The sequence below is a fragment of the Limanda limanda genome, chromosome 4, assembly GCF_963576545.1.
Source record: "Limanda limanda chromosome 4, fLimLim1.1, whole genome shotgun sequence".
Classification (NCBI taxonomy): domain Eukaryota; kingdom Metazoa; phylum Chordata; class Actinopteri; order Pleuronectiformes; family Pleuronectidae; genus Limanda; species Limanda limanda.
In genome coordinates, this window is record NC_083639.1 from 24,431,912 (window position 1) to 24,458,994 (window position 27,083).

General features: G+C 40.5%; 1 protein-coding gene across 5 annotated transcripts in view; it reads right to left on the minus strand.

Annotated features, from left to right (window-relative positions):
• cadpsa (Ca2+-dependent activator protein for secretion a) overlaps positions 1-22,648 on the minus strand; it is a 152,105-nt gene extending 129,457 nt beyond the window's left edge. For all 5 annotated transcript variants that reach the window (XM_061069906.1, XM_061069907.1, XM_061069904.1 and 2 more), the window contains exon 1: positions 22,298-22,648. In XM_061069906.1, the coding sequence (XP_060925889.1) occupies positions 22,298-22,648 (351 nt within the window). The remainder of the gene's footprint in view (positions 1-22,297) is intronic.
• Positions 22,649-27,083: the final 4,435 nt, after the last annotated feature.

The window sequence follows — 27,083 nt, forward strand, 5'->3', positions numbered from 1 at the left end:
GGGGGCCACACTGACCCCTGACCCCTCCTCCCAGGGGGGAGTCACCTGGTACATGACTTAAAAAGGCTGAGCTCACAGAAATCTTTCTCTCTTCACTCCGATGCTGATGTGACAACGGGACCCCCCCCCCCCCGGGGTCTCACCAGTTAACCCAGCAACTTAAGGAGGCAACTAACTTCTTTCTTTTTTTTCCTCCGATGCTGACGTTCCCATCAGGCCCTTTCGGGTCTGTCCAGAGGTTCCAGCAACTTAAGGAGGGAACTACTTTTCTCTTAACTGCTCTTTTTCACTCCAGCACTGACGTTCCAGTTAGGCCTCCTCAGGTCTGACCAGAGGTTCCCGTTGCTTAAGGAGGCAATAAGATGTTTGTTTCAATTCATTTCATTCATTTATCTTAGTCGACGTTTTTATTTTGGAAAGGACCTTTCCTGTTTTAACTTGGAAAGATCAAACAGGAAATTGCTCGCTGGACGATCTCAAACTGTTTCATTTTCCCCACGGACTTTACTTTTGTTTTTCCAACGATCTACAAACGGCCTCAAACCAGCCGTCCCCTGCAGAAGCGTGACGTTCATCCCGCTGAGGAGTAAGAGGCAATCCACTCCGTTCCTGTAGACCAGCACGTTCTCCGCTGTTACAGAAGAAAGGCGAAGTTTCATTCCGTCAAGACAGCAGGAATAAGTTGCTTCCTTTTCCGGTCCAGCGGCCGAGCCAGGAGCTCCGCTCGTGAGAGAAACCACGTGATTCACTGGCCCCCGACACATTCGCGCCGAGTCGCAGGCACATCGCGAGGGTTGTACAGTAAGAGACTTATGTTGTCTGGGCAGATGTTAGTTTTGATACGTAGCATATTATTTAATATTTGATTGTATTTGTTGCGAGACCGCTGAGTCTCATTGTTTTAGCCGGCTACGACGAGCCGCTACTTCCGGTTCATTTCCGGGTTTTGTGTTAGTGGTTGAGCTGCGAGGAAAGCCTCCAGCCACGCTGTTAACGTCTGTGTTAGTCTGCAGTGAGTTTACCGATCAGAACCTCAGCCCACAACGTCCGCTTTGGGCTGAGTGGTTAAATCACTGTTAATCTATCTCTGGCGTGTTTTTAAGAGCTTCTTTGAACTCTCCTTACATGTTTTCTCTCTCTCTCTCTCTCTCCTTCTAAACCGACCTATACACACTTCTGACCTGTATTTATAATACAGGTCATGTCACATAGTTAAATCTATGCTTAGAGAGGCTGAACACATCTGGAAACCATTCGCCCCAAAGCCAAGCAGAGATAAGAATTCTCTTTGTCTAAAATTTCCTTTGTGTAATTCATGTGACGACCACCAGTGTGCGCTCCGGCCACATGGTGTCATTAACATATTCTCCATTTTGGATAACGATAAGTTAAACCCACCATTTTGAGTCTATTATTGCCACGCCTCCGCTCTCTCTCTCCTCCCATCCTGGCTCTAAATTCACAATGGCTCCGCCATCTTGTTTTGTAGTCAATCCGCCATTTTGAGAGTTTTTAGGCCTTGATTCCACGAATCATGATCGGCCTCCATCTTAGATGTGATGTCACTACGCGTCATCGCCACGCCCCCTTCTTTTTCTCTCTCTCTCTCTCTCGCACACACACACACACACACACACACACACACACACACACACACACACACACACACACACACACACTTTGATAGACACAGACAGATACATACACACAGAGACACATAGATGGACCAGAGGTTACATGCGTGTTCTAAATTGTGATAAGCTGCTGTTGTTATCTTTGAAATATGGGAGTTTGTTAAAATGATAAATCATTAAATAACACTAACTTTATTTCACATACACACACATAGACACACCCACACAGAGAGACACTTTGACACAGACACACACACACACAGAGACAGACATACATAGGTAGACCGCAGGTTGTCCATGTATTTTCTGAATTGTGATAAGTGCTGCTGCTGTGTTTATCTTTGAAATATCAGAGCTTGTTAAAATGATAAATCATTGAATAACATTATAACTTTATTTCCCCTTTTTAATAAATACTTTTGTAATTAAAGTATCTGTAGTCTGTGATTATTTGTGCATATGTATGTGATTGCAGCTGGATTATGATTGCCTGTGCTCGAACTTAGAAGCCTTCACTGTTTATTAAGTAATCGTTAATATTAAAATATTGACATTATTAATTTGACATTAATCATTATGAGACTGATAATTATAGCTTGACATCGTTGGTCCCTGGGTGGTGCCCCCCTTTCTCAATTATTAATATAGATAGTATTATTCTTAAATTGATAATTTTATTGTTTTTTGACTAATTATTTTCATTATTCTTGGTTGATAACCTTATCATTGTTAATTGATAGCTTGTACTTTCTAATTGATAATTCCTATTTTCTCATTAGTGGTTTTATTGTTATTTGATTACTGATCATCTTCAATTAATAATTTAATTATTTTTGATAGATAATTTTTATTTTAATAATCATATTTCATGATTATTAATAATTAGCCAACGTCAAGTCTACTCCTATTGCACAACACTGCGTATATCCTGGGCTGATACCTGATTTCTGTTCACTTTGAAGTTTGGCTAAAGTAGACGTGTTTTTTTTTCTCTTAGTAAGTATTTTACATTTTGATCTAAATACTTTTATTATCTCAACAAATGAAAACACAACAAGAGCACGTTCACGACAACTGCAACGAGATCTCATCCACCAGTTTGGGTTTGTGCGTACTGAGTCAAGCTTAAGTGAACTTTAAATAAAAACAGGTAAGAAGCACTTTGTGTAGCCTTCTTTATAACTGACTTCTTTATAACTTTTACTGAGTATCGTACAAGGCACTTGTATTTATACACAAATGTACTTTACCTGTTTCCTCTAAACTTGATTTATGACCTGTCTGTTTTTATGCTGCCTTTGTTAAGCACTTTGTAACACTTGTTTTGAAAAGTGCTCTATAAATAAAGATTATTATCAATTATGAATGTGTGTGTAATATAATAATGACAACTGGTAGCAAGAAGTGCAAATGTGTCAAGAATTGTTCTCTTAGGGCAGCAACTTAGGAGCCCAATAATCTTTTTAATATTCTCCACTCCAGTTGTGAATGTTAGGGGGCATAAGTTGTACTTGCCACTCAGAGAGAAGGGGAGGAAGGGAAAAGACGAACAATATCTAGATAATGGGGGGGGGGGGGTCGAAAGGGCCAAACTGCCCTCAATAATTACAATACGCTTCTAAGATAAATGACAGCCCTTCAAAATAAACTTGCTTACCAGTATGTTGTGCCATTCACATATGTCAATACTGGGTTAGTATGCTTTTAAATATACACAATCTGCATTTAGTGGCTTTTAAAATACAATTTCCCAGAAGACCAGGACTGCAGCACATTTAAAGTAATGTCACCAGCTTGACAGACTGTGGTAAGCTATGTAATGTAAAGTGAAGAGGGTGTTCAACTCTGTCTCGCTGCTCTCGATCAGCAGTGCCAGCACAATGAGCAACACACTGAAAAACAGTATCCAGTTTTTCTCAAAACAACCATGATTTAGTTACAGAAGACAGCTGACTGATGGTGATCCCAGAGGTGATGTCCACATTTTATCTCTCTCCATTTTTATGAACATTTCTTGGCGACTAAATGCAAGTCTAGAATTTTATGTGATTATTTCCAACATAAACGAATAGGTGTGTTAGCATCCTATACTGAGAGCCATCTTGTGCTCTGCCTTCATGAAATGTCTGAAAATCTAAAATTCTAATTATCTACACAGACAGTGGTGCAGTGTGTCAGTGGAGTGTCTGAAGACAAGTCGCTCCGGCTGCCATCTGGGAGCTCAGAAAAACAGAGATAACACTGCTGTGCATGTGTGTGTGTGTGTGTGTCAGTGTGTGAGCATATGTGTCCCTCAGTGCATATGTATTTCTGTGTGTGTTTGTTTGTATGTGTGTGTGTGTGTGTGTGTGTGTGTGTGTGTGTGTGTGTGTGTGTGTGTGTGTGTGTGTGTGTGTGTGCGTGTGTTTGTGTGTGTGTGTGTGTCTGTCTGTATTTATGTGTCAGAGTTTAAGCAGATGCCTCCCTCAGTGCATATGTATTTGCTTGTGTGTTTGTGTGCGTGTGTGTGCGTGTGTGTGTGTGAGAGTGTGATTGTGTGCGTGTGAGTGCATGCATGTGTGTCTCATGTCTCTCTCAGCGGGTGCTATCTATCTGCAAGTAATTGCTCTAGCCAGTGAAGCTGCTGGAGTGGAGCTGGATCTGGCTCACACACAGCTGAGATCACAGCCTGAAAGCAGTGGGGTATTTTATGAGCAAATTCACTTTCAACTTTGACATAGTCAGTAAAGTAGTCTTGGGTTTTACTTTCAATTAAAAGCAGTACATCATAATGCAATTGTGATTGTTTCTGAAAGCCATCTTTACTAGGAGTCAAGTGCTTTTTAAGAAATTCTTCTTCAAATACATGTTGATGACTTTCTTGAAAACAGTTCTCCTGGATTTATTGGCTGATCAGTCTCTGTTTGAGACTCATTTTACCAAATTACACAGCTTTTTTCCACATGTCATGGTTTGGTTCTGTTCCCAAGCAAGGCTCAGTGAGGTCTTTCCCTATTGTCAAGTCCACATTAAATTGGTTGCTATCATGCTACAGCTCACTGTGCATGTCACACTGGGACTATAGAAGGTGTTTGGACCACCAGCTGATCATTAATTCATCTGCATTTAGATGTGGGCAATTCCATCAAAGGAGAATCAGCAAAAGTGACCTGTAACAACCATGACCAGACATTTTGTTGTTTATAAAGCATTTTTGTGTTTTGAGTATTGTGATGTTAACCTTAGTGACGGTACATCAAAGTTAAACTTGTAGTATTGTGACAACACTACAGTATTGTTCATGAAACATTTGTAATTTTTGTAGAATTTGAATGGTTCATGTTTTTTAATTAAATATTTATTTAAAGGAAATCTCTAATCATGCAGGAATTACTACAAAGCACAAACAGATTTTGTTTTAACAAACTGATTGCACATCCCTGTTTGGTGTTGTTAATGCGATTAAGCCTCAGTATTTGATCAGTTTTGATAGTCTTTGAGTTATCAGGCAAAATATTCACTACAATAACTCTCAGCACCTCTATGTATCCCACTGTTTCCTTGCTCTCTTTGTTGTGTCTCCTCTCCCCTCCATAGGTGTGTGCATCTAGATGTCTCAGCGGAGGTGTGGCCAGGAGTAGCTCACAACTACACCTGCAGCATCCACCCTTGTTGTCCTCCCAGTCATTGCCAGATCGTTTTCCTCACTGCAGTGGGCGTCTCTCGTTCTCGGCCGCTCTGTGTTATAGTATCATTCCTTGTGTCGTTATTTTCAGTTTTTCTCAGTGCTTTTTCTCCTTGTGCCTCCAGGATTCACTCATCGGCTTTCCTGCCTTTCTTTCTCAATGATGGGATCGTCATTAGTTCTCCGCTTCCTCATCTCTTCCTCAAACCCAGCTTGATTGAACAATAAATACCCTTAACCTTTAAGAACTGTGCAGTGGTCCGTGGCTTGTCTCTGCTCTGGGGTCAAAGAAAATCCTATCGTAACAAATAACACAAGTACGTTATTATAGCCGTACATGTGACCTACATTATATATATTCCTATGAAACATGAGCACACACACACTCACACAGACGTTTGTTTTAACAGTAACTATTTCTCCCACTTCAACATGCTTGATCTCCCTGGTCATGACGTAACATCAAACGGACATTTAATCCTAGATTACGCTCTGCACAGCAGGCCGACAAAGGATTGAGAAAGTGCTCATCAGGGCGAGGACTGCCATTCATACACTCACAAACAAGGCTTTTACATGAATACAGTGCAGTGACAAAGGCCTCCAGCACAACCTCCAGCCTCCAACAGATACACACAACAGTGTCTCGTCCCCTGTGCCCTGATTATTTGTTAGTAAACATGACCACACTGCAAATCCACACTTTGTTAAACTCCTTCCTGTTAAGAATGTATGAAAGCTGTATTCAGACAGCATTCAAACACACCACCCACTCACATGGCCCATTATCAGCTGTTGACTGACATTCTGTGAAAAAGTTTAACTGCAGCCAACATCCCCTTACAACCCAATTGTTGTTGTCAGAAAACCCTGCTGCTACCATTTGATGGCAATAAATGTACCTTTTATGTTAAGCTTTGATGTCACAGGCACTGTGTAGAGGTTGTGATTAAGGAATATTCTACTAATCTAGCACTAAGGGATCAGGGATAATTCCAAGGAGCCATCAGTAAACAGAGACTGACATCATGGGAATGTGTGAGTTTTTTGCTCTCTGAACTCCTGACCATCATGCTTCATGATCTAAAGTTCACTTTATCCAAAGCAGATGCATTCTCCTGTAGTAATGCACCTTGGATTGAATTGTTGCTCGATAGTGTTTCTCTCTACATGGCCTGCATGTTATCCAGGCGCCATAGTCTTATATTCGATTGTGCTGTATTAACCTCAGACTATGATGCAATGTTATTTCAGTCAAGCCCATCCTTTTTGTTGCAGGAACAGATGTAATCTTGAAGGTGAACTCCCTCTATTGTACGGGGTTAAGGTTTTCTCACTAATCACAGGGAGTACAGACATTTGTAATCTCAGTTGGTCTAATGAAGCCTCGTCAAATTACTTTAGAGGGCCTGTGTTATGAAAGTGTGGTGTATAGTTTGATGGACATTAGACATTTACCAGACATTAAGGGTCTAACAAAATATGTAGTATCCCGGTATTTCACATGATGGCCTGATAGGATGATGATTTAAAAAATGAACATGAGTGAAGTTTACTCTCATCGTATAAAACTGATTCAATCAGTTCATCGTTCATGCACAACACTGCACAGGGAGCCACTGCAGGGGTGCTGAAGAGCTGCATGCAGCTCCAGAGCCTAAGGTAACATCCTGACACAATCCACTCGCTTAATTTGTTACCCTGAATCTCAATGGCTTACACTAACCGCACCCAATCATCACTCTTCATGTCTAAATCTGATCCTCCAAATAAATCATAGCCAATCAGATGCAGAGTGCTTAATCTAATGTAGTCTATCTAGCTTCCTCTTTTGCTCCTGTCATAATTATTACGCCCACTACAGGTCATCTAATAGATGTATGGTATGCATGGGTTGAAATAAACTGCATATGGGTTTGTGTGTTACTGTCATGAGAAACTCAACAATTCTCAATGCAAGAAACAAGAAAGTAATCAATTTGTACTTGAATATGAAAAATTTTAATTTTAAATAATGCTTCCTCTGATAAACTCACAAAGTGGATGCTAGTAATGCACAGTTATTTGTTACCTGCTATTCCCCAGAGGTGAGCCACGGGTCGAGAGGGTTCAGGTCAGCTTTCTTCAAAAGGCTTGCTTTGTCAAAAAGAAATATGGTATGCAATAGGCTTTGCACTATGGAATTGTATGTCTAGTATTGCATGCAAGAGTGAGGTAGATAGGTCTTAATGAGAGCATCATATTAAAATGAGAGTATCATATAAGAGTTACAATAGATTGGAGAGATATGATGACTCACCCTCAATCTAATTACAACACATTCATTGCTTTCTGTGAGTGGATGTGTCATAGAAACCCATACATTGAAGCATGTGGTGTATGTTCAAGTGTGTACTGTGTGGGTGTGCGTTTGTACATGAACACAGCAGGCCATCTGACAAGGCTTTCATCATTATTAGCAGCCTACATGCTGTCCTCATGAATTATGCAGACACTACTTAACTGTTTCTATAACACACATACAGACACACACACACACAAAAAAAAATGTGCTGTGACGATGTGGTGGCATATTTCAAAAAGGTAATCCTTTCTTTAGCCTCTTCCTTTGCGTTGCTAGACACACTGACAGTGACACGAGTGGGAACTTGAAAGTGTTTCGGGGGGGGACTGTTTACAGCTTGATTTCAGGATATCACTGTTGTTTCAGGTGTGTTTTTAATGGCTTGTGCCTTGTCTGTGCCCTATTATTTTGTTAAAAAGCCAAAATCGAAAAACAAATAGTCAGATGTGGAGAAGAAATGTGATCCTACTGCAGTTAAATTGCAATGAAGCAGAACTTGCAGGATGTTCTCTGGTTCGTTTATGCAAACACTGACACTGTATAGCTGGTTTCAGGCATACACTGAACTCTAGAGATTCTTCGCAGTTTCTCTGGAGGAGGTGCATGTGTGAACACAAATGTCAGAGTGAGAGCCTCCAAATTATCTGCAGACTTTATACTAGGGGGCCAGGTGAAAGTCAAGAGAATCCGATGTGAGAACACACCAGAGGATCCTCGCTGGATCACAGCGAGAGAGTGGAGAGGGTTGATGATGCTTCTGAAATGCGACAGATGCAAAAAAAGAAAGCAAATATATCTGGGTGATGAATCTATGGACCCCCAGATATTAATATTGTTTGTCACTGTAATAACGTTGCTGATGACGTAGCGAGTGATGTCCCAATTCCTAGGGAAAGATTTTCTAGCCATACCCATCAGTTTGGTGGGGACCCTACCTAGCAAGGGTCACTTCATATCTATGGGCAGGACCAAGCGAGAGGAATTGGGATATACACTCAACGCTGTAAACTTTGGCCATGAATGGAGCAATGCTTGCGAGCTAGTTCAGGCAGCAAACTGGAGCTGCGTTACTTTAATCATGTGACATTCCTCACTCTCCACAATCATCTTCATTACACATCCACCCTATTAGGCGGCCTATATAAGCAGAGACAATTTCCAATCACTCCCCTTGCTCGCCCCGCTGATGCGTCAGTATTCCTGCCAGTTGCTTCAGCCCCTCAACCACCCCATCATCCACCTGTGGGCTCCAACAGGGGATTATAAATAATTTCTTATCACTAGAGCCTAGCTGCAAACACTAACATGCTCTACTGTTGCAATAAACATTTGTAAATATGAGTTGTCTGACTGAATGTGATTAAACAGTTACAAGCAATGTAAAAATGTCACAAAGACATATCATTTGTATTCCCAGGGACAGATAAAAAAAAAAAGTCTGCTAAAAAGACGTATTTTAATCATAATGGGCAAATTGTATAAGGGGTGGGGCGGGCCAAGGCCATGTAAGAGAGACTCCCATTTCGCTTGTGACGAGAGAAGCATACGGAAGCGCATTCTCAGTCACTCAAGCATGACATTTCTGACTTAGAGGAACCATAATAAATCTTTGGAGATGTTTTTTTCCAGAGTTTTTGGGTCGGTAGACATGCCAGATACCCAAATTAACGTGTAGAAGCACTACAAAAGTGGGATTTTTCATAATATGTCCCCTTCAAAACCAAACAAATTGTTGTGATTTTGATTTTGAAAGTCAAAATTTTGTATAAATAACTTGCATGATATCACAGTGTCTCTAATTTCTTTCTACAGCATATAGACATCTACAGCATAAAAAAGCTGAAGCCCTATCTCACCATATCAAACCAGTGTTTCACATTAATAAACTAGACTATGAACAAATAGGAGATCTTGTACTGTATCTTTGTTGCTGCAACTTGTAGCCCGTTTTTCTGTGTGTTCACTCACAAATAGTTCATAAAGTTGTTACTATCCATCCAGTCCAGACCTCAAAGTTTCAGCTGCACTTGTGTGTAATGTAATACAGTTCTGTTGTTGCATGAGAGCGACATTCGTGTGCGTGCATGTGCACACCCAGTACCACCATAGATTTAAGTATTTCTTTGGGATATGTTGCAAAAAAAGTACAAAAAAAATCCTGGATACACTCTTTTCTGGGCCATGTTACACCTCCCCTAAAAATGTCAGTGCAGTGCAGAGGTAAAAGTGAGTGAATGTTGGACTCACTTGCATTGACACAAATGTAACTCTAAAGGATGTTTTGTGTCTGCTAAATGTGCAAATAGGAAACGGTCCTAATAACAACTTAATTAAGTGTCAGTGTTGTTTTCATCGTTACTGGCCTACCTTCTTTTGTCAAGTAAAAATGTTTGAAACTCAGTCTTCATTAAACAGGTTTGAACATTGAAGAAAATGGATACATATCTTTCAGCCCACAACATTTCAAGCCCAGTGCAGTACCACCCACTTCCCAGCTGACTGGCAAATGTGTTTGAGAAGACTTTCACAAGACTTTCATTCTCTGTCTACCTCAATATTTTCTCTTGTAACACACACACGGATTCTGACATTGTGTCTGAACTGTAATACTGATATATTTGTGAATGGCTTACATTCAGTAACATTTAAAGCAATTTCCTGCTCTCTGTAGTTGCTTGAACTGATAATTAAATATTTGTGTCCTGCCGCCCTCTTCTCCATTCTAAAATCACAATCTGTCAGTTGTCTGTTTTGCTAGTGATTAATTAATTACAATGTTTGCAGAGCTGCCAACTTTTCATAAAAGAGTGAGATTTTGTCGGGGGTGACCAAAATTTTGCCGTGCACGCAGCCACACTCGTTGGTGGCTCAAATATCAGGGAATTGGAATTAATTTGGCGTTGTACCCATGTTGTGCCCTGCATTCTGGTGGTTTGTGGGGCCCAAAGTCGTTGATAGGGGCGGCCGACTGGAGATGTACAACATTGGTTACATTCTGTGAAGCAAAGACATAGCTGAAGTTCCACCCCCAGGAAATTTTGGTTTAAGTAGATGTTATTTCCTGCATTCTAGTGGATTTTTGGGTGGTATGCTAAAGATGTGCAATACCTGAACTTATTCTGACTCATGTTCATCTGATCATGACTTGTAGGGCCTTCTAGACTTGAGCTGCACATTCAACCAGAAAACTATTGTTGTGCCTCAATGACTGTCTATGTACCACAATATAGCCTAATTAATAGACCTGTGTTTAAGAATAGACCAAGGTAGGTTGATTGATATTTTGATTACAATGGTATTCAACTAATTCTTAACTGAAACCTAACCTATATTGTTAATAACTGTATTCTTAAGAGCAGTTAATGATTTATGTTCGGCAAAAAATTACACAAGATTAGTTAAGGAGAAATATTTTTCATTATTCAAAGCCTCCCACCACACGTTCCATCAAACAAAAATGTGCAACACATAAAGTGCTTAAACAGTAGCCTTTTTAAGCAATACAAATGATCAACACATGACAAAAATAACTAAAAATGAGGTATCAGATGCAGATCAAAAGCTGGTTAGTCATTTTATAAGATCTTTGGGCAAGGTTGTACTGGCCTGTGGCCAGTGGTGTACAAAGTACTTGAAAGCCATACTTGAGTAAAAGTACAGATATCTTACCTGAAAGTGACTTCGGTAAAAGTAAAAGTCACCCGCCAGAAAATGACTTGAGTAAAAGTCTTAAAGTAGCTCATATTAAATGTACTTAAGTATCAAAAGTATCTGGTGTTGAAATGTACTTAAGTATCAAAAGTACGAGTACCTAAATTAAAAATGCAAAGTGCTTTTTATAGTAGGCCTATACAGACACAAAACAGCCCAAAATGTTTCTCCTCAATATTTATTTCAACTGACTGAAAAATTATAACAACAATGTGCTTATAATGTATATAATCTATAATTTTACAAATTTTGAACCCTAGATGCTGAGGTTCAAATAGTAATGGACCAGCGCATCTGAACTTCTAGAGTCAACAAAGAATCAAATATAAACAAGTGCCTCTTGTGTCTGCCCAAGAACATTAATAAACCACAGTATAACCACTAAAATATTCTGTAAATATCACTAGACATGGACCTTTCATCAGTAGCAGGAGAGATACACAATGCCGTTTATGATAACTCAGCAAATGGAAACAAGTTCTAGGTACACAAAATTAGATAGTTTCTCTTTTGTTAACAGCCTGCACATGCAGGGCTAGTACAGAGAGGAAAAAATCACTGGACACAGTCTCGTTTTGCTGCCAAATTTCAGACAGAAAAATAAAGACTGAACTGAACCGAGCTTCTGCCTGAGCACCTGGATCATTCTAAAGGGAATAAATGGATGGGGAATGTGCTTGTGATGATTAAGTCCCTGCCCACACACATCGCTACTCCCCATTGGATGGTTTAGTGAGATCCTCGGATCGGCCCTGCCAGAGTTGGTCACGGCCCTGGCGGAGCCCAGAAGACGATCAAACTGGACTCTAGAGCAGGGGTTTTCAACTGGTTTTGTCCCAGGTACCACCATTCTGACTAGAAAGTTATCCGCGGCCAACTGATGTGCCTATTTAAAACCCTCAAACAAATCTAGAAAAATCTGTATAAAAAACAACAAAACGGTTGATTTTCTGTGCTTAAGAATTGAAAACAAAATTAAAATGCAGTTTGTAGTTATACTGCATCTTTGTTTCTATTCATTCTGTCGGGAGAACTGCTACTGGATGGACAAAAGTCTTAGAGCTCTCCTAAGAAATTGTTTTTCAACGAGCGAACGTGGTAAAGTTGACTATAATTGCAATCAATTGTTTTGGCTATTATGCCAATTTATTTTTCTCATTACAAAGTATTTGTTTTATTTAATATCTTCATTATTAATTCTGCCCTTGTGGTCGTCTTTTTGGGAAAATAAAAATTCCCATCATACAAACAAAATCTCCAAGACCTCCTGAGAGTTTTTCTACCTAGTTCAAACGCTCTCTTCTACATCTACCTTTAACACGCATGGACAGGGGAAAACTACTGGCAGTTTCTAGCCCCAAGCCAGTTTCAAGGTTCCCCTCATCACCTTTATATTATTTTAAACATTTTTTCTTATTTTGGATATTTTTCACGATATTCAAGAGTAATCTGGAAATGTGTTGAAATATCCAGAGGCAGCGGGCACGCGAGAGAGAGAGAGAGAGAGGTGCGCCGTGCGCGTCTTGGCCCAAAATCTGATTTTTTTTTTGCCGTGAGAAATTGGATGGGTGGCGTGAGTGCGTGTGAAAACATGCAAAAGCGTGTGTCCCACGGCGAAAGCGGGAGAGTTGGCAGCTCTGTGTTTGTGTCATCTTTGCTACCTGAACCCCAAAAACTAGTATATGTGTTAAATATTCTTATGTTTTCTGGTTATGAGAAATAAAGTGTGAAATGTGTCAGACTTATTTCAAATAAGTAAAAAATGATCATGATGTCCCAGAGATATAGAAGATTCAAATTTGCCAAGACACACATGTAAAGTCGCAGCCTTCTCACAATTTATCACCATCATCCAGCACCTGTGTCAACATACTCCACCCTCCCAGCCTGACCTTTTTTTCTGTCAAAACACCTAATAATAACACCTGATATCCCCAAGAATTGCATCTATATTGACTTAATTGTGTCTATATCCATTAAAAAATATCTGAAACAATGGAAAAAGTAATTTTATGTTTAATTCGTAAGGTTGAAATTAAGGGTAGGAGGATTAAAGAAAGAAATGAAAAATTGTTCATGATTTACATTTACAGAACGTATTAATGTTGCATCTGCTTAAAGCAGTGGTTCTCAAAGAGGGGGGCTTTATAAACAGACTTTTTAAAGGCCTATTCGTAGCCTAATCTAAGGAGTAATTTGCTCCAGTCTTTTTAGAAAGCTCGTAGCCCCAAGAGCTAGCCTTCTAGCTAGCTAACTTCTTCCAACTGCCGCTAGCCCTTTTCTCCTTAACACCTACCTTTACATCTTCAATCTTACACCGTGTTGCAACAAATAAAACACCAGCATTGAATAGAATTCTGTGCTGTCCCCGTTTACATTGTGTACTGTTCGTTTTGTTAGGAACCATTGCCTAGCACAGCCTTATTCATGAAGCAATGCAAAATAAAAAGGCACCTCATCACCAAACGACCTGACTTGAAAGAGAAGCCTGTGGACTTCTTTAACCTTTGTGTCGTGTTCGTTTCTCCCCCCTTACTTTGGTGCTCCCGGTCAAATTTGACCGGCCTGTTTTAACTGCCCTTACATTAACACAAAAACCATTGATCGTCACCAAATTGTATTTAACTCCCTTTTAACCTGTAAACAATGTCTCAGACTACTGGTTACATGAATAACTGCAGTGAATAGACACAGAAATTGAAAGTTGTATTCCAAAATCCCCTCTTGTTCTGCCTCCTCTGTCCTGGGGGGATGAATACCAGAGCAAGTTGCCATCCTTGGACTGGAATGTCACCTCAGGTGTGTCTTCCACAGGGGCCTCTTCCCCAGGTGCCTCTTCCTCAGGGGCCTCTTCCTCGCCATATGTTGACTGTTCGGTCTCATGATGGTCTGGATCAAAATCAGGATCGTTGTCTTCTATTTCTGAAACATCCTCCTCTATTTCTGGTTCAACTCCAATCCCGTCTTCATCAGTTTGAAAAAAAAGGTCAAGAGCCTCTCTGACAGAAAAACGTCTGATCGGGCGCCGACTCATTGTGTTCAGAGTAAAATAAGAGCAATGCACAAGCAAGCTATATATAGGGGATCTGTGAGAAGATATCATACGTTTTGTATCGAAAGTGTGGTTCACGTGGGGGGATGGACACATTAGCCCGGGAAAGAGCCAGGTTCCCATAACAAACACCTAATTGGTAACTTTGAAGTGTTACACGTTTAGTCTGGAAGGTGTGGTTCACGTAGGGGGACAGGCACATAAGCACGGGAAAGAGAGGACACATGGTCAGTCTGAAAGGGGTTCACGTGGGGTGGAGTGTGTGTGTGTGTGTGTGCGTGCGTGTATGTGCGTGCGTGCGTGCGTGTGTGTGTGTGTGTGTAGGTGTGTGTGTGTGCGTGTAGGTGTCTTTGTGTGTGTGTGTGTGTGTGTGTGTGCGTGTAAGTGTGTTTGTGTGTGCGTGTGGTGGTGGTGGTGGATTTGTGGTTGTGTACTATCTGATGAATGAACACAATCTAGGGTCACCCATTCATTTCCTATGGCGGTCATTTTTGACCGGGAACACCACAGGTGTTACAAAGTTGACTAAACAACTCAAAATTCAATGAAAGTAGTGATCAGCAATTGTAAATGTTCAAATGCCTAGTGTGGAGGATATCATAAGCCCTTGAGACAATAAAATGTAAAACACAATATTTATGATTGATCGAAATGGAAATCGGTCAGATTTGACCCGAACACGACACAAAGGTTAAACGTAAACGTGATGGCCTCCAGCAACAACAAGCCACCATCTCCAAGCATAGCACTGTCTCCAAGCAGTGTCTGGAGGCATCGTATGTAGTTGCTCATAGCATTGCTAAGCTTGGCAAACCCCATACAATCGCCGAAACACTGATTTTGCCGGCCGCGCAAGACATGTGTAGAATAATGATAGGAGAGAGTGCAGCTGCTAAACTCAGCGCAATACCTATGTCAAATGACTCTGTGTCACGCCGAATATCCGAAATGCCCAGTGATAAAATAGTAATAATAATTGTCTGTATGGGCCTAACAATAACGATAGCCTAACCTTGACATGTCAGGCCTATCAATAACAATATCTATCTATCTACCTACCTACCTACCTACCTATATATGGTGGTGTATTTGAGGGCGGCGGTGGCAGGCAGCGGGGGGGCCCCAACTACCCCTAACCAGCTTTGGGGGGGCCCAGCTTGCAAAAGTTTGAGAACCCCTGACTTAATGTAAACCTACGTTAAACTACTTTATATACCGTGGAATAGCTGAATATATAACTGGCATCATATATACACAGTATAGTGTCTGAATAAATGTATCTTCATGTTAGAGTATGAAATTAGAATTACGTGCAACTCACCAAGATTACACATATTTGTATGAGACTATTTAGCAAGTGGCTGTAGCCAACAAATGTGCTTGTAAGTAGATTAAGTTAATGCACAGTGCCCTTCATCATAAATGAGGATGGTAAGGTGAGCCCCTCGCTGCAACTGTTAGCATCATCCATGTCCCTGTGGGGGAGAGTCTAATGGAGACAATGAAGAGGAAGCAGTGTAGCATCATGTCACCAAAATAACATGATGACACATACAGACAATAACAAGACCTTTAGTCAGCACTGTAGGGGTGATCTGCTGTCACCAGTGCCCTTTGTGTGGAAAAATTAAGTTAACATGAAGATGAGCTTTACCTGATATTAAACACAGTACAACTCAGGCACTGTTTGCCCCATTTCAACAGTCTAAGCTACCAGTGTGGGGAGAAACTGCCTTGGGCTGACTACAAATAGCAAAACAGGTGTAAAACTCAAATGTACTCTATAGATGCATACCTAGGCCAGGGCCTAACAGTCCTCTTATGAACCCACATTTAAATTTACTAGATACAGATTTTTAATCAGATCTGCAGCAAATTGCACACTTTGTGTAATGCTGCTAACAAACAAACAAACGGACGAAAACATTATCTCCTTGGCAAAAGATATGATGTGCCAGATGTTTTGTAAAAGCCTTTTCAGATACAAAATAACAACAGCACCCCTGTGCCCCAAAAATTATTTATTTTTAACCAAATCCACCATACAAGGATGTTTTTTACTGTTCCGACCAGAGTCCGTTGAACTTGACTGGGGTTGGCTGCATCCTTCTTAATGTTGTCTTTAATCTCAAAAATTTCCACTGACATCCAATTCCATCCTAATGTTTGCCAAATTTCAGGAATTTTAGCAAAAGATGCTAAATAAAAGCTATTTTGTTCTGAGATCACACAGGCTGCGATACCCATCAATGTGTTTAGACCTATGAGTATCCAGTTATTATCACTGCAATATTATAGGAGTAGACTATATCTGACTCTTAGTAATCCAGGTCATGGTATCTTCAGAAGTTATCCATATATTCCCTGTGTAGACATGTACAATTATGCGAGAACCGAGTTGTCAATACTAAATTTGATTTGATTTGTTCCCCTAATGGGCCCTAAAGTGCCTTTTTAAATACGTTTTCTATTTCCTGTTTTACTTTGACATATTTTTCTCAGTGTGTCTTTTGTTTTACATACAGTTTTTTTCTGTTTTCCTGCCTTTGTGTTCAACACCGTGAAGTGTTTCACCTGTCTCCAATTATCCCTGCTTCCCTTGTGAATTGAGTCTCCCTGCTCCAAGTCCTCTTTGTCATCTGTTCAGTTCCTTCACTGTAACATTGTGCAAATGTTGGTAAAGTGAATACTTTTTAATGAGAAATAATGAGGCTAGTAGTTCCAGTTTGTAGATAGGCAGGCAGAGGAAAAACAGGAAATCCAACTCCAAAACACACAAGAAACCTACCACATGAGAAAACTAAACAGCAACACAAATTCACAGCATGTCTTAGCATTCAATCAATTAAATTGTATATGTATATCCCATATTCACAAATCACAATTTGTCTCACAGGGCTTTAACAAGGTGTGACATCCTTTGCCCTTAACCCTCAACAAGAGTAAGGAAAAACTACTAAAGCATAATCATAATCCATAATCAGCTGCCAACACGATCAGGTTCCATGTTCACAATCCACGCTCCACCATCACACTACAACACTGTGGATGGTCACCCACAACATCCATGGGTTTACACCGGAAGTTAGCCCTCCACACCAAATAATGCCTAAATTATCTGTTTGGCTGATTTAAGTGTTCAGAGTTTGCAATTACTTGTTATTTAGTCACCAACTTGTTCTTGCTTGTGGCATCGGAAACCACGCAAGTTCCAGAAAAAAGCGTGAGAGAGGAGATGTAAAATACACTGAGATGGGTTCTGGATCATAAATCACAATTATCTTCTTATGGACATTAAACAAATACGAATAATATGAAAGTGTAAAATATACAACACTTAATCTCTCAACCAGAAATGTAAAAAATAACTATTTTTGGATTTGCGTTACATGCTGGAATATATGACCAGTCATAGCTGTAGTGATTGATGTCATTACTACTCCAGACCACAGCCTCGCTGCCGATTTCTTATATCAGCCAACTGTGTTACTCTGACAAACAAACTCTCCGGGGCCCACAAAGAAGTTTGTCTATGGAATGCCATAGGAAAAGAGACTCTTGACAGGCCACCTCCAACTGCAAGCTCTGTCAATTATTACTCCTTTCTGATATTTTAAAGATTGTTTCCTTATTTATCCTTACACCTTCTTATTTGTTAGTGGATAATAGGGAAGAAACAAAGGGAGAGAAGGGGCTATTGATTTGAAACAAAGGACGAACTGGGGGATGATGAATTAATGTGGTGTGCACCACAACTGTGCAGCTGTCAGGAAACCCAAACCGCAACTCTAGGTTCTACAAGTTTTTATGCAATGAAGGCAGGAACAAGGAATCGAACCAGGATTCAAAAAATAGTTTTTGACTGGTGTACTTGGAGGGAAATTTTCATTTTGGCACTCATCTTATAACCTATACTTTTCGGAACCACACACACTCGGTCACTCTCTGACCCTCCAGCACAACACTGCTCCTAAATAGGATCGGACATGGGTCAAACTCCACTCAGCTTTTGTGATCTATCATTCCAAGTAATAAGAGTAGTAATGTGTTTTGTCTCTCCTTTCTGTCACAAACAGCTTTTGTGACTTGCTTCCCATCCATTTACATGATTGACAATACTGTGGTTACTCTAAAACCATTGACATCTATATAAGAGGAGAACTTCTTTGTGTCAATGTGTCTGACAATTTGTTATAATGTGCTTCTGGGCCCTGGAACCATATACTGATTTAAAAAAGCATTAATGGTATTCCAGAAACCTACTGAATTTGTAGCTTCTACTTTCAAAATACCTACTCTTATAACATGTTTTTAGTGGGAGAGTGTTGAGTGCAATTTTTTTTTTTTGTAAGTGTGCACATTTTACATTTTCAGTTGAAACTGCCTCATTATTGATTTAATTTTGCAGCAGAATAGTTGTTTGAGTTAACTTAAACTGAGCATTATCACGTTTCTGTCTTTTCAGTAAGTGGCTGCCACACAGAGATGATTCCCTGTAAATCTCTATAAACCCTTAGGTATGTTTCTAGAAAGGTTCTACTTTTGCCTCGTGCAAAAGAAGAGCGGTTTCACACAACATTTTTGTCTGAACCTTTAAGATACAAGAGATTAAGATACATTTATTTGTCCCAAACACATGCACGGACATGCACAAGCACACTCATGCAAGGAGGGAAATTTAACCTCTGCTTTTAACCCATCTGGTGCAGGACACACAGAGCAGTGGGCAGCCATGTACGGCACCCGGGGAGCAGATGTTGGGGGAGTAAGGTGCCTTGCTCAGGGGCACTAAACAGGGTAGGGAGAATCCTCTTGGATTTTTGTACAGATCAATCCAGGTTCATCTTTTTGTTGTTTCTCCGTGGAGTCGAACCAGAGACCTTTTCTGCCCATAGTCCAAGTTTCTGCCACTAGTCCACCGCCTCTCTGTAACCTGTGCTTAGTCTTATTACTAACTGCCTGTGCCAATGTCAAGTCCAGTGTTGAAGCCACAGATCTGGACCCAATGACTGTCCTCTCCGGGCCCACACCTATAACCGATAAATAATAGAAAGTTGTCAAATTTTGACAGTGTTTCTATTTTATAGCCTTCATTGCAATATTGGTGGCCCAGGAAACGTATAGACCAATTGCATCTCTCATGACGCCACTGAGCCAATCTGTGAAATCCGTTGAGCATTCCGACTGGAGTAGAGTTCAGGTCTGGCTTGGTTACTTTTCTCTCAAACAGAAACTATGACAACTGAGCCGCATTATATTCTATACAACTGCTATGTCCACTGAACCAGTTCCTTGCGGCGTGATGTGTCCTGTCTCATCGCGTGTTTTTGTGATCAATCAAAGTTCGAATAGTAGACATGCTTCTCCTGGAGCAGTGTGTGACTCCGCATCACTAGTCGGCCCTGTAGTGTGTGCTCACCATGACTGCAAGATTCCCAAGCACAAGACAACAAGTTGTGTTTTGTGAACTGCACAGCGATCTGTCAACTTTGAAAATCATGTAGTGCGAACTTGGTTATGTGTCCGAGAAAAAGAAAGAAAACTAACTTCAAATGACATGGCCTTTCAGCAGGTATTTCAAAACCCCTGTTGAAAGCAGCAATGTGAAACACCACTACATTGTTCCAGGTCAGATTTAAAGTCCTGAGAGGACAAGCTAAAGCTCACTTCGCTTACTGTACAAGAAAATTATAGGGTTGTATACAAGAGGAATAGAGAGGTAGAGAAAAGCATACATTTTCATTTGATTAAATTGTTTCAGGCTGTTAAGTAAAAACTATTTACCAAAAGACAGAGAGGGGAAACATAATTTGCACTTCAATCACAAATTTTGCACTCTATAATTAAGTTTAAGTAAATTTAAGATTACAATTAGTCTTCTGTCATGTATTCTATTATTCACCTGACATAAAAAAAACAGCATTTAGAATCCCTATTTGTAAGCCCTCCAGTTCAATGTGAAACCTGACTGAACACAGATGTTGATTCATCTAATATTTCACTATATGTAGCATTGAATCATAATGCTAGGTGGACATCGTGATGTTCCAGATCTTTTGTGAGGGAAATTCTGCTCCTCTCTGAGTTTTACATTACAAACCATTACAAAAGCTGACCTGAGGTTCATTCTGCTTGACGATGCCCTACTTAAATGCACATTAATACCACAACTGAGACATGACTCGGCTACTTTGAAGCTATTTATTAACTCCTTGTCTTTGCACAATTTTATGTCCACTATTCCACATAACATGTAGAGTTTCCCTCTTATGTCCAACGTAAAGAGTCCAGATGGATAGGAATGCCAACACAACCATAGGAGAGAAGGTATTTTTGTCTTTTTTCAGTATTAATAAATATGAGGTTGGAGCCTTAATGAGACAAAGCAGGACCAATATAATGCACACCAACAAATAACTGAGGAGGTTTGCCTTCCAGGATGTATCTAGTTTTGTGAAATATTTTTGCAAAAAGATGGAATATTAACCTGTGCATACACTCTGTGTGTCACTCAGCTAACATGCTACTGTTGACTAAATGAGCCATTGAACCTTTGATTTGTGGCATTTGTACAGTCTCTCTGAAGTCTATTAAAAAACTTTAAATGTTAAATAGCTAATTCTGGACCAAACAAAACAGAAGGAAGCATTTTGTTTAAACACATCGGAGATCATGGAGGTTCCCTTCTGAGTGAATGTACTTTCAGTAGAGACTAGCATGCTACACAGAGCTCTGTGAAAATGGTGTATTGGACTGAGTGCTGTCAGTGAGTGCAGCTTTAATGGATCACTGACACAAGTGAGACACAAGAATCTGTAGTTGCTCTTGCTTACAAGTTACTTAGACTGGTGTAGAAAAGGTGTAGGCTAAACACTAACTTTGAATGTCACCTTTTCCCATGGAAAATGTACCTGATTACATTTATGATGTGACAAGTACAAACACTGTACATCACACAATATACAAACAATTTAATTTTAAGTCTGTGGACACCATCCTAACTGCAGTTCCGGTACAGACCAGCGGTGGACTGCAAATAACCCCCCTGCGTCTGTGATACAACAAAGTCATAGAGTTTGCCTAATTCATATATTAGCCCGGTAACCTTATAAAGCAGCTATCCCATAAGACCTAATTACATCACCACTGAAACACACATAATTATGGTTGGTGGTGTAGATAAGCCATTTCTCACTTGCTTGCTTGAGACAAGCAGGAGGGGGAGACATCACTGATGCGTCTATGCCCAGAGGCAATTCTGATTTGTAAGAGCTACTACAATGGGTGGGAACGAAATTAATTCACATACTCTCCCTCTCTCTCTCTCTCTCTCTCTCTCTCTCTCTCTCTCTCTCTCTCTCTCTCTCTCTTTTAGCCTCTACTCATGGTGCCAACCCTGTCTGTTTAGTTTGGATTAACACATCACATTGCTCCTGAAACCTTTCTCACCTATTAGCAGTTTCTCATGTCATCTTTTTGATTTCGTCATTACAAGATGCTGGGTGTAGGGACAAAAGAAAATATTTTCAATCGTAAAAACGACTGCCTGTGGAGTCGACATTTGACATTTGTGAAGTTACCGCCATAGATGCTTTCTGTGCAGTATCATCCTCCATCCTCTCTATGAACCACCTTTCCTAATAAAAGTAATGGATCGCCGTGTGGTGAGATGTGCATTTAGAAGCCTGTGATCTGTAGATTCGTCTTTTACTATAAGGCTGAGTGAACTAAATTGTGTTTTCTTGCTCGACCAAAAGCCAACATGGTGCGACTCCGGAAGCAACAGTTGGTGTCATGTATCCTGGACGAGCCTTACAGGAGTGAAAGGTGTATTTAAATCACAGCTTTAAAGTTAGGTTCGGGTTTTTCCTGATTTTTAATACTGATCTTACCTTCTGCTGCCTCCTTGCCATATCAGTAGGTTGTTTTGCGTTGAACGGATAAGCGATGCAGCGCATCACAAAAACATAGAGCTGGAGTCTCTTTTTCCTCTCCTCCTCTTCCCTCTGCATCTTCTCCAGGTCCTCCTTCTCCTTTTCGCTGCCGATTGACGGGCTGGGGCTGGAGGGTCGGCCACCGCCGCTCCCGCGGCCCCGGGGCTGAAGCCCTCCTCCACCGTGGCCGTCGGCAGCTCGCCCCGGTGACAGTCGGGCTCCTCCTTGGCTCTTCGGGGCCGCCACCTCTTTGCGTTCCACCTCCGGTACATCATCGCCTTCCTCCTCGCTGGAAGACGGGTCTAACATGCTACTGAGGTTGTTGAGGTGGCGACTGTAGGCCTACCTGCAGCAAAAGTACAACTGTAAAAGTAGAAGAAAAAAAAAATACCGAGCCGCTTCAGAGACGAGCACAGAGGGAGGGACTCGACCGAAGCTGCTACGGAGACGCACAACCGGACTGGGGAGCGACTGTTGCTCCTGAGGAAAAACTGTCACCAGACGAGTCCGTCTCCGCAAGGAAAAATGAAAGTGTTGGTGTGGAGTTGGTATGGCGATTTCCAGACCTGTGAACTCTGCCAGTCAGTGGCACACAGGAGGGATTTACCAAGAGAGCAGATACAAAGGGGGAGGGGTCGCAGCGAGGACTGATGATGATGTGTTGATGCTCTGCTGCCTGCGGAAGGAAGAGGCAGGGCCGGGAGCTGACCGCGGTCCTGAAACCCGATCCTCGGCTGCTCCGGGATCAGTTAGGTCAGCCTGCGAGCACAAGGGATGGACAGCCACCTGATGAGCCAGCTGAGTCAAAGCAGGTCACATCATTTCAGCAGCAGCCCGGATTCAAAGGGCTGTGGCTTTCACAATAAAAGCCAGTGATTTCATCAAACCAATGATGTCTAAATGATGAAAACATGAAAATATTTGAAATATTAAGAATAGGGTTCTATTTACTATCCCTGTGATGTTTGGAGAGACTGCAGCTGGTTCAACACGGGTCTGAAAGCGTGCCTACAATCAATTGTCTTCAGACTGGCTCTGCGATGTCCTAATGATATCTTCAGCAGGATATGGCAACCTTTTATTACGTACCTGCTTGAACAAGTGTGAAGTTTTGTCCTAAATGTCATGTACAGTATATATTGTCATTTATCATAACTGAATGACTTGTCATGACTTGTTTTGTTTTGTTTTGTTTTATTGATGACAATGATGTCTATATATATATATATATATATATATATATATTTTTTTTTTTTTTTTTTTTTCTTTTTAAATTATTATTATTTAATTCTTTCTTTTCTGTTTGTCCCCTGGGCTGGGGGGGGAGGAAAAAAAATGTTTTCATATATGTCTGTATGTATGAGGTTTCATTTTCAATTGTGAAAACCAATAAATAAAGTGGAAAAAAAAAAAAAAAAAAAAATACATACTGCCAGATACATCATGCTGCTAATACACACAACTCAATAGACAAACATGCCATAATTGCAGGGTTTTTTTATGTTTTTGCTTGCATTTCGTGTATTTGCAATGTGCTCATCTATTTGTTTGCATTGTGCATATTTTCAGTTAATTTTTCTATTTAGTTGTATTCTGACTATTTGCAATGCATCTGTCTATTCAGTTATATTGAATGTATGTGCAGTGGGTTCCTTTATTTGGTTGTGGTGTGTGTTTGCAGTGCATTTGTAAATTTGGTTGTATTGTGTTTATTTCCAGTGCTGCTATCTTATTGGTTGTGTTGTCTGTATTTGCAGTGCGTTTCTCCCTTTGGTTAAAAAAAAATTAAAAAATTAAAAAATAAATACAATCATGCAGTTGGCTCCAGCACTGTGCTGCATAGTGACTTAAGCTGCTCCTGTTTAGTTTTTACCCCAGGCACCACCAGCAGACCACTCCCCACTGGTCTCAGAGCTCTCACATGGGTTAGATTGCACGGGAAATGTCTGTTATGTATTTGAGAGGAGCTCCATTAAGATATTTAAAAATCAGCAGGAAAACGTTCGAATCAATCCTGTAGCTTACTTGCAGCCAGTGCAGAGATTTAAGAACAGGAGGGATGTTGGCGGTCTTTTGTGATTTGGTTAAAACTCTTGCAGCTGAATTTAGGATGAATTGTAAAGTGCATGCTTGTCATTTTAGGAATTCCTTTTCAAAGTCCACTGTAGTAGTCCATTATACTAGAGTTAATAGCATGAATCAAGTCTTGTGTTGTCATGAAGTTCCTGGCTATGTTTTTGAGGTGATAAAATACTGATTTTGAGATTCATTTATTGTAACTGGTACGGTTAAGGTTAATACTGGCAGGGCTTACTCTTTAACTGTGTAATTTCAAAGGGCTTCAACTTCACTTTTACTGTAGAGTGCCCTGGGATAATGGGACATTTATTTGAAGAATATCAGGATCAATTTACCATAGGAATTTAGGTAGCGCAATAGTTGTAGGCTAGCTAATGAATGGAACTTACCCTTCACAGAATTTAAAAATATTAATATACAAATCTAAATATTATAACTTAAAATAAGTAACCAAGATGTATTTTAATTATGTGAAGAATAACATCTGATTTTTCCAGTGTTATTCCTAAGCCTAATTCATATTGTCACAAATATGTCCACCAGTGATAACATCTGGTAAAAAAGAAAAAGAAAACAATTTCAAATGAAGTGTGTGTTAGACAAATACTAAGTTTCTCATTTCATCACATCACCAAAGCTTTTGTTAACTATTGATGCGTTCACACCGGTTCTCATTCCGAACCCTTCACAATTTGTTGGAGCCCTTTGTCCCAGTCTTTGTCTGATTGCCTGCTTTTGTTCCCAGTGTTGTCCTCTTGTCTCCTTGTGTATAAACTCCTGTTGTCAGTTCCTGTTTGCCTGCAGTCCTTTCAAGTCATCTTCCTGGTTAACCACCCATCTGCCTATAAGCCTTGTTTTCTTTAGTAAGCTTAATCTTCACTGTATCAGCCTGTCATTGTGTGTCTGCATTTGGATCCTTTCCCCTGTGTTTCATCAATTGTCACCAGATGACCAGGTGTTCTGCTTTATATCAGGCCCCAATAGTGCACAATTGTTTGCCGCTGCAGCAAAGGTTGTTTTCCCTGGCCATGATAAAGATGAACTGTTCCCTGTAATGTCTAATCCAGCCTTGAATGGTTCCTATGGACACATCGTCACAGGCCTTTCTGCGAGGAAAGTGTCCTTTATCGCATTGAGAAGTGGCCAATATGATAGTAAAAAAGGTCTGTGAATGTGGGCTGGTCATTGAGCTAGGTGATAACCAGAGCCAACCAATGGAACCTTACATTATCCAGATGAAAATGTGTTGGGGCTGAGTTGAGTATACAACGGTGTCCAAATGGCATGTTGATGAAGGACCCCTTGATTGCAGTCACTTTGCTTCTTCTCTGGCAAGGAACCTCCACAAATTCTTTTTTGTTACAATCTTTCCAATGTTGTGAAGTTCAACCATGCCATCAACAAAGATGTTACTTGTGGGCTCAGGTATTGCATTGATATCAAAGAGAATCTATGTAAGAAAAACAAGGGTGTAGTAAATACAGTTATGCATCAACACAATAGGCCCACTACATTAACTATACATACAAAGTTATGCCATGCCTAATGGCCATGTCTGCAATAGTAATTTCTTATACATCTGTCAGTAGTTATTGAAACAAATACAGATGGTTAATGCTCTTCTATTACAATGGAGCTGTAATAGTGAGTAATAAGTATAGTTATAGTCTGTACAGAAACAGTTCCCTCATGCTCAGTGCATGAAAGGGGTTCCCCCAGCAGTCTATAGCAGAATAACTAAGGGATGTTCAGGACTCACCTGATCCAGCGCTAACTATAGGTTTTATCAAAAAGGAACGTTTTTAAGTTTAACCCTCGAATGTAGAGATGGTGTCTGCCTCAAGAACCCAGAGTGGGAGCTGGTTCCTCAGGAGAGGAGCCTGGTAGCTGAAGGCTCCACCTCCTATTATACTCTTAGAGATTCCTGGAACCACAAGAGAGCCGGTATGCTACTGGCATTTAGTCATTAAACTCCAATGAGAAAAAACACTGAGGTGCACACCAGCTAAGCCATGCAGCACCCAATATGGTGACTGGTGTAACCACAATATGAGTTAATGACCACCAGGGGACAACCTGATAATCTAGACCTTATTAATCTAGAATTTATTCAATTCAAATTAATTACCAGCACAGTCACTGTTTGTATGGCTGTGGCATGGTGCAGAAATTGACAGTTTACATATTGATTTGCCAACATAAGCACACGCTGTAGTTACGGGACCTTTAGCTACTTTTTGGTATATGAAGTGTTTTGGTGGTTAAATTGCATTTTGGACCAACGTGTCAGGTTAATCACTGTCACTGAAGTCCTCAGTTCTAATAACGTGGGTTTGATTCACAAATAGTCACTAGCCATTGCCATGATGAAGTTGCCTAATTACATAATTGCTGAGTGACCATGGTGACATGCTGCGTTCATTTATATCAGTACATCTCACCACATCTCCCCCTTTTAGAAACACAAAAGGCCTACTAAAGGAACACTAAGCTTAGGAAACGTATCCCTTAAGAATTCTCACTCTCCTACTGTGTATCAATACAACATTTAACATACAGAATGCAGCAGCTCGACTGGTTTTTAACCAACCTAAATTCACTCGCACTACTCCGCTCCTCCGCTCCCTACACTGGCTACCAGTGGCTGCCCGCATCCGGTTCAAAA